The sequence below is a fragment of the Panulirus ornatus genome, chromosome 7, assembly GCF_036320965.1.
Source record: "Panulirus ornatus isolate Po-2019 chromosome 7, ASM3632096v1, whole genome shotgun sequence".
Taxonomy (NCBI): Eukaryota; Metazoa; Arthropoda; class Malacostraca; order Decapoda; family Palinuridae; genus Panulirus; species Panulirus ornatus.
In genome coordinates, this window is record NC_092230.1 from 37,891,597 (window position 1) to 37,903,883 (window position 12,287).

A 12,287-nucleotide genomic window follows, 5' to 3' on the forward strand; every position below is an offset into this window, starting at 1 on the left:
TTGCAGCACAGACCAGAATGCACAGAAGAGGAAAAAGGCAGACTTCATACATATATAAAGTGGTAAAAAGTATAATAATACCACAGAGACAAATACACGGTGAAGATGGTATATTATTTTCTCATACAGTACTTGAAAAAATGTAGCATATGATTAATTGATTTCTTCATACCTGGAATGACAAAAGAATCCCTGTGGACATGCCAACAACAATACAGCAAAACACAAAGAGTACTATGCGAGGTTCACATATTAGGCGAATCACTGACCCAACACTTATTTTCTTCCTCTCATTGCTTCCCACCTGTTTAGAAAAAAAGAAAAAGAAGACATGACATAATATGCCAAAAGTATCACCCTGCAGACCATCTCAGTCTACTGCTCTTGCTAACCTTGCAGAGAATGAAACATGAAAGACTTACTAGTTATTTCTCTTTGCTCCATAGTGTGATGCTTTCATTTACCAGCAATCCAAACAGAATTCTATGCTAATCCTGGAGGAGATGATGGGTTTCTAAATGGAAAGAATATTCATGTGTTCCTTAGCTGTAAGGAAATTGAATATTAGACTGAGTATTCCAGGTACAAGTAAATATGAAACAACTGGAAGGTGTCAGATGTGTGATGGTCAATAAGTGAGTAAAAGCATAGATGTAAAAGATGCAGTAAAGTTGAAAAGGGCAAAAACTTCAGAGGAAATCTAGATCCAATGGCTAAAATGTACTTAGGTCATCTTTTATTTTCACAAATTAGTATACCATTATGAAATGTTGCCATTATGGTGTGACTATATCTCTGATTTCCCTCCAGAAACTCCCATCATAAGGAGGCCACAGAAAAAGTCTCCACTTATTCCTGTCCTTAAATGCCTCCCTTGCACACACCATTGTTACAGTTCTCTCCTAATTTACCAATAAATGTTATAGTTATCCATTATATCATTCAGTTTTTTAACCATTATATTGTTCAGTTTTCTTTGAGGAATAATATGTCCAGAGTACATTATATTGTTTTGAGGGTAGTATTATTGTATGTTAATATAAGAGATTTTGTTTATTAGAGTGTAAACAAATTATGAGTAAATATTTTCAATTTTTTTTCTTATTTTGTTTTTGCCGCTGTCTCCCGCGTTTGCGAGGTAGTGCAAGGAAACTGACGAAAGAAACGGCCCAACCCACCCCCATACACATGCATATACACACGTCCACACACACAAATATACATACCTACACAGCTTTCCATGGTTTACCCCAGACGCTTCACATGCCCTGATTCAATCCACTGACAGCATGTCAACCCCAGTATACCACATTGATCCAATTCACTCTATTCCTTGCCCTCCTTTCACCCTCCTGCATGTTCAGGCCCCGATCACACAAAATCTTTTTCACTCCATCTTTCCACCTCCAATTTGTTCTCCCACTTCTCCTCATTCCCTCCACTTCCGACATGTGTATCCTCTTGGTCAATCTTTCCTCACTCATTCTCTCCATGTGCCCAAACCATTTCAAAACACCCTCTTCTGCTCTCTCAACCACACTCTTTTTATTTCCACACATCTCTCTTACCCTTACGTTACTTACTCGATCAAACCACCTCACACCACACATTGTCCTCAAACATCTCATTTCCAGCACATCCATCCTCCTGCGCACAACTCTATCCATAGCCCACACCTCGCAACCATACAACATTGTTGGAACCACTATTCCTTCAAACATACCCATTTTTGCTTTCTGAGATAATGTTCTCGACTTCCACACATTCTTCAAGGCTCCCAGGATTTTCGCCCCCTCCCCCACCCTATGATCCACTTCCGCTTCCATGGTTCCATCCGCTGCCAGATCCACTCCCAGATATCTAAAACACTTTACTTCCTCCAGTTTTTCTCCACTCAAACTTACCTCCCAATTGACTTGACCCTCAACCCTACTGTACCTAATAACCTTGCTCTTATTCACATTTACTCTTAACTTTCTTCTTTCACACACTTTACCAAACTCAGTCACCAGCTTCTGCAGTTTCTCTCATGAATCAGCCACCAGCGCTGTATCATCAGCGAACAACAACTGACTCACTTCCCAAGCTCTCTCATCCCCAACAGACTTCATACTTGCCCCTCTTTCCAAAACTCTTGTTTTCACCTCCCTAACAACCCCATCCATAAACAAATTAAACAACCATGGAGACATCACACACCCCTGCCGCAAAACTACATTCACTGAGAACCAATCACTTTCCTCTCTTCCTACATGTACACATGCCTTACATCCTCGATAAAAACTTTTCACTGCTTCTAACAACTTGCCTCCCACACCATATATTCTTAATATCTTCCACAGAGCATCTCTATCAACTCTATCATATGCCTTCTCCAGATCCATAAATGCTACATACAAATCCATTTGCTTTCCTAAGTATTTCTCACATACATTCTTCAAAGCAAACACCTGATCCACACATCCTCTACCACTTCTGAAATTATGAAAGGACAATAACATGTGTAAGAGACAAGAGAGTGATATGAAGAATTTGCATAGAACTGGAAGAAGGCCAAGGTCAACTCTCTCTCTCTCTGGCATGGCCATAAAGGAAGTATGTGATACAAAGCTGTTGGTAAATGTATGATGTAATCTGTACACATCTCGGTAATTTCAAACCCTTATGTCATATAATTGAGGCCAGTAATTTGCCAGAGATGTTAAGTAAAGTAATATAGGGAGAGATCTATGTATCAAGAATAAATTGTATTGTTACAAGAGAGCTGTTTATTCACCTATCATGAATATATTTCAACAGATTTTTATCTGTGTTTGGTATTTGACCAACTTGACAAGAAGGAAGAAGTAGGTATATAATTACAGCCGTCAGCTGTCAGGAAAAGTTAGCCAAATGGTAAGGGAATCTGTGTCTAGCCCAAATCTCTCTCTTAAAAGAAACTGTTATTTCAGAGTTATCTGTTTTAATGGGTCTATGGGCTGATTATACACCCTTTAATGTAAGGGGTGGAGGCAGAATGTAACACCATTCAACACATTCTTCCACCTTTCCTCTCTCTCCAATATTTTCCCACACTATTTCTCCATGTCTCAGGTGGTCTTCCTCTCACACCAACCCTAAATTGTATTATCATACACTCCTTGTAAAATTCCAGTCTTTTATTCTGTCTACATACCCAAACTACCTCAAAGTATTATGTTTCATCCACTTTACCACTCCACAATTCATCCTGCCTTACCACATCTCTCATATACCCCTTTGTTTCTTTCTTAATTCCCTCTAGTCATACCACATACTCCTCTGAAATAGTTCATTTTCACAACCAGGATTCTTGACCTCTGTGACTCACTCCATGTCCATGTTTTGGCTGCATACGTGAAAGCTAATCATAATGCACATGAAACATTGTTCTCATGGTGTGAAAATTCATAACAATTATCTGATTTACCCAAATCATAATTATTTTTCATTTCTTGAAATTAAAGCATCAAGTCATCTGCATCATTCACTCTTTAATCATTTGCAACAATCAAAGCACCATGACATCAACAGCATTCACTCTTCAGTCATTTGCAGCAATCAAAGCACCATGATATCAGTGGTGTTTACTAATCAGTCATTTCCAGCAATTACAGCACTAAGTCATCTGCAGCATTCACTCTCCAGTTATTAGCAGCAACTACAACATGAAGTTATCAGCAGTTTTAACACTGTGGCTACAAGAAAACCTGACTAATACTGTATGGGCAAACAAAATGAGAAAAAGGACTTAAAAACATTACATTCTTACTGAATTAGATATGCATGCAGCAGTATGAAAAATGAATAAAGATAAGCTCTGTACCTACCTCTGTTTTTCCATAGTGGAATGTTGAAGTGAGCACTTAGAAGCAGATAAGCTGGTGTCTTGAGTAGCAGGGGAGGGTGGAGAAGCAAGATCAGGGAGCCATGTGTAGTGAGGGAGGAGGGTGGAGCCAGGACTGAGTACTGAACTTGGTGTGTAGCTTTAAAATAGTGGGCAGAATTTTTGTCTCAAATGATGCATTCAAACAACCATGTGCCGACATCATATGATGTGTAGCACTCAAGATATCCACACAAACAAACAAGTAACTGACATAAAGACATTAACTGAAAACTAATGTATCTAAGAAGTACCATGAAGCTTATACTTCCCTAACACTCTTCTTTGTACTTGACTATCCTTGCAAACCACCTGCACCATAAGAAGTAGATGTAACAGGACATGGTAAGTTCTCCATGCTGACAGATACTACTGAGGTCCTGGATGTTGTATGGTTGTGTGTGGAGGCCTACTGGGGCAAAGGAGGTGGTTTATGAATGCTAAACTTGGTGGGAACCTTCAGAGAGTGTCATGGAAATCCTGTCTTAAGTGATGTACCTTGCAGTTGACTGTAAACCATCAAATCTATGCTGCAGCTCAAGAGTTAAGGCATAATCTTTCTTTATTTCAAGAAATATTAGCCTATCATTATAAAAAATTGCTTGACATCAAAAGCTGAGTTAATGAGACCTGTATATAGCATATGACCTAACGTCACAAATTAATACAGCAAATACCAACAAAAGTCAAAAACTGCATGACATGAATAATCTAACTTTTATGTATGTCAAAAGAGATACTACTAACTACATGAGAAATATCAATACTATACAAAGCTAAGCAATAAACCTATTTTCTAAACCTACAGCAGGATGAAAATTTGAATAAAATCATACTTGTAAAAACTATAATCCCTCTTCAATCAACTTTTTCTGAATATATAGTCAAATTAAAGAACATACTAGGTAAACAAGAAAGCTGATTTACGAAAGGCTGAAACCTTCTTTGTTCCTCGCACTACCTTGCTAACGTGGAAAATGGTGATAAAATATGAAATATATATTCATTTATTTCATTATACTTGACCGCCATTTCCTAGATCAGCGAGGTAGCACCAGGAAACAAATGAAGTACAGCCCATCCACTCACATACACATAAACGCCCATTCACGTATATATACATACATATACATGTATCTATTTTATTTATATATTCTACTTAACTGCTGTTTCCCACATTAGTGAGGTAGTGCAAGGAAACAGATGAAGAATGGCCCAACCACTCATGTATACATATATATATATATATATACATAAACACCTATACATACACATATACACATGTATATATTCATACTAGCTGCCTTTATCCATTCCTATCACTTCCCCACTACACAGGAAATAGCCCCCCTTACAGTGAGGTAGCACCAGGAAAAAAAAAGGCCACATTCGCTCACACTCAATCTCTAGCTGTCATGTGTAATGCATCGAAACCACAGCTCCCTTGCCACATCCAGGGCCCACAGACCTTTCCATGGTTTACCCTAGATGCTTTACATGCCCTAGTTCAGTCCATTGTCAGCACGTCAACCCCTGTGTACCAATTCACTTTATTCCTTGCACGCCTTTCACCCTCCTGTATGTTCAGGCCCAAATTCCTCAAAATCCTTTTACCTCCAATTTGGTCTCCCGCTTCTCCTTGTTCCCTCCACCTCTGACACATATATCCTCTTTGTCAACCTTTCCTCACTCATTCTCTCCATGTATCCAAACCATTTAAACACACCCTCTTCTACTCTCTCAAACACACTCTTTTTATTACCACACATCTCTCTTACCCTCTCATTACTTAATCACACCACCTCACACCACAAATTGTCATCAAACATTTCATTTCCATCTACCCTCCTCCGTACAACCCTATCTATAGCCCATGCTTCACAACCATATAACATTGTTGGAACCACTATTCCTTCAAACATACCCATTTTTCCTCTCCATGACAACATCCTTGCCTTCCACCCATTCTTCAACCCACCCTAAAACCTTCGCCCCCTCCCCGACCCTGTGACTCACTTCTGCTTCCATGGTTCCATTTGCTACTTAGTCCATTCCCAGATATCTAAAACGCTTCACTTCCTCCAGTTTTTCCCCATTCAAACTTCCCTCCCAATTAATTTGTCCCTCAACCCTGCTGAACCTAATAATCTCGCTCTTATTCACACTAACTCTCAACTTTCTCCTTTCACACACTTTTCCAAACTCAGTCACCAACTTCTGCACTTTCTCATTCGAATCAGCCACCAATGCTGAATCATCAGTGATCAACAACTGGCTGTTGGAGGGTATTATGTGTATTACAAAAGTACACCTTTATATGGACTATATTTGTGTTCATATACCTCCAAGCTTATACAGTAAGATTTTGTAAAATGCTAGCTGCTGGTCTAACTAAACTTAGGTAAGGTGGTAATGTTGCATACTTTTGTATGCAAAGTTTTTGTTAATAAATCCTAAAATCCTATTTGCTTTCTTAGCAGCTTCACTACAATACTGGGATAATTTGAAGTTATTGGGGAAAGTGACCCCTAGATCTCTCGCACTGGTGGTGTCCTTTATCCTGTGGCCCATCAGTTCATCATCAAATTTTTTGTTAAGGTTTCCTATTCATAACAGCTGACACTCAAAGATATTAAATGGCATTTGCTAAACCATCCAGCAATTTCATTACTTCTTCATGTAACCTTACCCTATCTTTTTCAGTTAATATGGCACTGCCAATCTTTGACAAAGGTAAATTTGAACACTAACTTATTTTGCCCTATGTCAGTATCATTAATACAAATGATGAAAAATTTGAGTCTAAGTATGGATGCCTGTAGTGGGTACTGAATAATCTATGATATAATTCAAGGAGATATGCAAGGCATGACCTATGCCTTCTAATACCATGCTTTGTATTATTGATCAGACTGTGTTGTTCTAGGTAGTCTATGGTTTTAACTCTAATAACTGACTCCTGAAGTTTACATACAATTGATGTCAGGTAATAGGATGGTGAGTGCCATGAAAATTCGCGGTTTCCCTTTTTGTAAATGGGACTAATGTCCGCCAGCCTCCACTCCAGAGAGACTATTCCACCCTGGAGAGATATATAAAAAATACAGGCTAATGGTCTGGCAATTTGATGTTTGATGTTCATAACTGCTCATGGATATAAATGATCAGGACCTGGGCTTTTATCAGTTTTCAACTTATCTATCTGTGTTAGTACTTCGCTAAATGGAAGTGTGAGAATTTAAGTATTTAGGAACTGTCTTGTGTAAGTTTGGTGATACGGAAGGAGAGGTAAGGGAGAGAGCACTACAGGGTTGAAAAGTCATTAGGTACTTCAACAGCATAATGAAGGGTAGAGGTGTACGTAATGAAGAGAGGATTAAGGGACAGTATAGTCCTCCTAATCCCGATCTATGTGGCTGAAACATGGACATGGAATGAGTCACAGAGGTCAAGAATCCAGGCTGTGGAAATTTGCTATTTGAGAAGAGCATGTGGTGTGACTAGATAGAATGAAGATATGAAGGGGTGTATGAGAGACGTGGTATGGCAGGGAATGTAAAGGGAATAAATTGTGGACTGGTAAACTGGTTGAAACATAATATATTGAGGGAGTTTGGGCATATGGAAAGAATGCAAGACTGGGAGTTTACAAGAAGTGTGTATGATAATACAATTAAAGGGGTTGGTGTGAGAGGATGACCACCTGTGACATGGGTAAATAGGGTAGAGGAATACTTGAGGGAGAAAAATGGTGGAAGAATGTGTGGAATGGTTTATGCGTGGGAGGACAGGGATAAGTGGAATCTTGCCCTTGATGGGATTTCCTGATGGAATGGGCATCAGAGATATAGATAGATTGATAGTCTGATTTCTGAAGCTTACAGTTTATTCCTGTGCCATATAGCTCTTACAATATCTTGGGAGTACCATTCAGGTTTGTTGTTGGTTATATTGCTTCTGTCATGCATGGGAATGAATGCAACTTGATGGTGCATAAACTGATGCTTAAAATGGCCAATAATTCCTTTAAGCACGAACCAACATGTAGGTTTGCGGCAGGGGTGTGTGATGTCTCCATGGTTGTTTAATTTGTTTATGGATGGGGTAGTTCGGGAGGTGAATGCAACAGTTTTGGAAAGAGGGGCAAGTATGAAGTCTGTTGTGGATGAGAGAGCTTGGGAAGTGAGTCAGTTGTTGTTCGCTGATGATACAGCCCTGGTGGCTGATTCATGTGAGAAACTGCAGAAGCTGGTGACTGAGTTTGGTAAAGTGTGTGAAAGAAGAAAGTTAAGAGTAAATGTGAATAAGAGCAAGGTTATTAGGTACAGTAGGGTTGAGGGTCAAGTCAATTGGGAGGTAAGTTTGAATGGAGAAAAACTGGAGGAAGTAAAGTGTTTTAGATATCTGGGAGTGGATCTGGCAGCGGATGGAACCATGGAAGCAGAAGTGGATCATAGGGTGGGGGAGGGGGCGAAAATTCTGGGAGCCTTGAAGAATGTGTGGAAGTCGAGAACATTATCTCGGAAAGTAAAAATGGGTATGTTTGAAGGAATAGTGGTTCCAACAATGTTGTATGGTTGCGAGGCGTGGGCTATGGATAGAGTTGTGCGCAGGAGGATGGATGTGCTGGAAATGAGATGTTTGAGGACAATGTGTGGTGTGAGGTGGTTTGATCGAGTAAGTAACGTAAGGGTAAGAGAGATGTGTGGAAATATAAAGAGTGTGGTTGAGAGAGCAGAAGAGGGTGTTTTGAAATGGTTTGGGCACATGGAGAGAATGAGTGAGGAAAGATTGACCAAGAGGATATATGTGTCGGAGGTGGAGGGAACGAGGAGAAGTGGGAGACCAAATTGGAGGTGGAAAGATGGAGTGAAAAAGATTTTGTGTGATCGGGGCCTGAACATGCAGGAGGGTGAAAGGAGGGCAAGGAACAGAGTGAATTGGATCGATGTGGTATACCGGGGTTGACATGCTGTCAGTGGATTGAATCAGGGCATGTGAAGCATCTGGGGTAAACCATGGAAAGCTGTGTAGGTATGTATATTTGCGTGTGTGGACGTATGTATATACATGTGTATGGGGGTGGGTTGGGCCATTTCTTTCGTCTGTTTCCTTGCGCTACCTCGCAAACGCGGGAGACAGCGGGGAAAAAAAAAAAAAAAAAAAAGAACCAACAAGGGTGAGACTCTTTGATGTGTTGTGCAAACTATTAAAATCCCCCCTTTTAAAGTCAATGGTAAAAATACTGGTTTTAGGAGAGTCAGTTTTGATATATCAAAACTAACAACATTGTGGTCAAAATTGCCTAGATGTTCTCCAACATGGTTATAAGTTACTAAGAACTAGTGCACTTCATTATAACATTAACAGCATTTTTCACAGCTGGCTAGGTTTCTCCAAACAATTTTGAGCTTCATGTCCTTTGCTTTACATTAAGTTCCACTTACCTTAAGACGACTGGCAGTTAAAAGATCAAAGAAAAGGATGACAAAGCTCAGAAAAAATGCTGGGGTGTAGTTCTTCTCAGGTAACCCTTTTGAGAAGAAGTCAATCAAGGCTCCAGAAATGACAGCTAATGTTCCCCAGCCTATGGAACCAAACATACGTTGCTTACCATAATTGTTGGCATCAGCTCCTATGTGGAAAAAATATTGTATACTGTAAGAGTAATCTGAACACACCCTATCTACCATGATTAACTAAGTTCATAATTATATGGGATAGATCAAGTACATAAAAATAAAATTTTGAAAATCATATTTGTACATATGGGGACCACAATTCTGCTGACTGTCATAGGGGTAAGAATGGTAATTTCTGTATCCTATGGTAACTTAAGAAGGATGCACAGTTTTCTGTTACCTTCACTACTTCATTCTTAAGAAAGGGGGTGACTGTGTTGTTGATTGGTTGGTAAGGATATTCAATGTATGTATGGATAATGGTTAAGTACCTGAAGATTGGCAGAATGCATATATAGTGCCACAGAACAAAAGCAAAGAGGATAAAGGTGAGTGTTCAAAAAGGTGAGTATTCCAGTAAAATTCCAAAGGAGGGTATTGAATGAGAGGGTGAAGGCAGGTACAGAGCATCAGACTGGGGAGGAACAGTGTTGTTTCAGAAGTGGTAGAGGATGTGTGGATCAGGTGTTTGCTTTGATGAATGGATTTATATGTGATATTTATGGGTCTGCTTTGTGGAAGGTCTTAAGAGCATATGGTGTGGGATGTAAGCTGCTAGAAACAGTGAAAAGTTTTATTGAGGACATGAGGCATGTGCGAGAGTAGGAAGAGAGGAATGTAACTGGTTCCCTATGAAGGTTGGCTTGCAGCAGGGGTGTGTGATGTCTCCATGGTTGTTTAATTTGTTTATGGAAGGGGTGGTTAGGGAGATAAATGCCAGAGTTTTGGAGAGTGGGGCAAGTATGCAGTCTGTTGAGGATGAGAGGGCCTGGGACGTGAGTCAGTTGTCATTCACCGATGATACAGCACTGGTGGGTGATTCAAGTGAGAAACTGCAGAAGTTGGTGACTGATTTTGGAAAAGTGTGTAAAAGGAGAGAGTTGAGAGTAAGTGTGAATAAGAGCTAGGTTATTAGGTTCAGCAGGGTTGAGAGACAAGTTAACTGGGATGTAACTTTGAATAGTGGAAAATTGGAGGAAGTGAAGTGTTTTAGATATCTGGGAGTGGACCTAACAACGAGTCACACACTAGGGGAGGGGGCGAAGGTTCTGGAAGGAAGAAGAATGTGTGGAAAGAGAGAACATTATCTAAGAGAGCAAAAATGGGTATGTTTGAAGGAGTAGAGGTTTCAGCAATATCATATGGTTGTGAGGCATGGGCTATAGATAGGGTTGTATGGAGGAGGGTGGATGTGTTGGAAATGAAATGTTCGAGGACAATATGTGGTGTGAGGTGGTTTGATCAAGTAAGAAATGAAAGGGTAAGAGAGATGAGTGGTAATAAAAAGCGTGTGGCTAAGACAGCAGAGGAGGGTGTTGAAATGGTTTGGACACATGGAGAGAATGAGTGAGTAAAGGTTGACAAAGAGGATATATATATCAATGGTGGAGGGAACAAGGAGAAGCAGACCAAATTGGAGGTGGAAGGATGAAGTGAAAAAGATCTCAAGTGATCGGGGCCCAAACATACAGGAGGGCAAGAGGCATGCAAGGAATAGAGTGAATTGGAATGATGTGGTATACCAGGGTTGATGTGCTTTCAACGGACTGAACCAGGGCATACGAAATGTCTGGGGTATACCATGGAAAGGTCGGTGGGGCATGGATGTGGAAAGGGAGCTCTCGTTTCGGTGCATTACACATGAAAGCTAGAGACTGAGTGTGAATGAATGTGGCTTTTTTTGTCTGTTTTCCTGGTGCAACCTTACTGAAGCTGGGGGCACTGATGCTGTTTCCTGTGGGGCAGGGTGCACCGGGAATGGATTAAAGACAAGTAAGTACGAATATGTACATGTGTATATATGTATATGTTGATATGTATACGTATGTGTATGGGCATGTATGTACATATATGTGTATATGAGTTGATGGGTCGTTCTTTGTCTGTTTCCTGATGCCACCTCGCTGATGTGGGAAATGGTGATCAAGTACAATAAAAAAGAAAATAAATACTTCATGCTCTACATCATTAACACTCCTACACCAATCAACCTACAGTGAAATTATGAAATTTCTTTAAACTTAGGTTGAACTGAAACAAATGAGGAAGAAGTCAACAGGATGATCTCTCCCTTCAAAACCACTTTGTTCTGAACCTGTAAGGAATTCTAAATTCTTTAAACCTTTAAATGATTCAGCCCTGGAGACTTAGGGGATTTCCAGGATGGGTTCATAAAAAGAATAAAAATATTTGGGTCTTATCAGCTGCACGTGCCATCTTAGATAACATTAAAAAAAGTTAAAGGAAAATGAAAATCATGTAAATTAGCTATATCTGTTGTTGTATAGATATGTCAATTTGGTACAACACATAAGCAAGGTTTGTTGACTGATGCAGAGTCATATGCCTTCATCTCTTTTCTGCCACCACCGATGGATTACTGATACACAAAGAATTTTTCCCAGGGCTAACCCTTAAACATCCACTTAATTATTATCACCATAATTAGTGCCCTTAAAATAATCATTAATTAGCCACTAATTGATGTGGGGGTATATGCCAGGGTCATACCTTCCCCCTTTATGTTACATGGGTACCTTAAGATATCATGAATCTTTCCCAGTGCTACATATCGTTACTTATTGCATAAAGTATCTTTGAAGAATGTTTTTTTTTTTTTTTTTTTTTTTTTTTTTAATACTTTGTTGCTGTCTCCCGCGTTTGCGAGGTAGCGCAAGGAAACAGACGAAAGAAATGGCCCA

At 39.7% G+C, this 12,287-nt stretch overlaps 1 protein-coding gene across 6 annotated transcripts in view; it reads right to left on the reverse strand.

The window, feature by feature from the left end:
- The window catches only part of LOC139749533 (major facilitator superfamily domain-containing protein 6-like), a 93,757-nt gene that overhangs the window by 25,471 nt on the left and 55,999 nt on the right, over positions 1 to 12,287 (reverse strand). For 4 of the 6 annotated variants that reach the window (XM_071663509.1, XM_071663505.1, XM_071663506.1 and 1 more), the window contains 2 exons: positions 9,352 to 9,539; positions 173 to 304 (listed from right to left, as the gene is read on the reverse strand). In XM_071663509.1, coding sequence (XP_071519610.1) covers positions 173 to 304; positions 9,352 to 9,539 — 320 coding nt within the window. The remainder of the gene's footprint in view (positions 1 to 172; positions 305 to 9,351; positions 9,540 to 12,287) is intronic. The other 2 variants (XM_071663508.1, XM_071663510.1) reach the window with 2 other exon arrangements.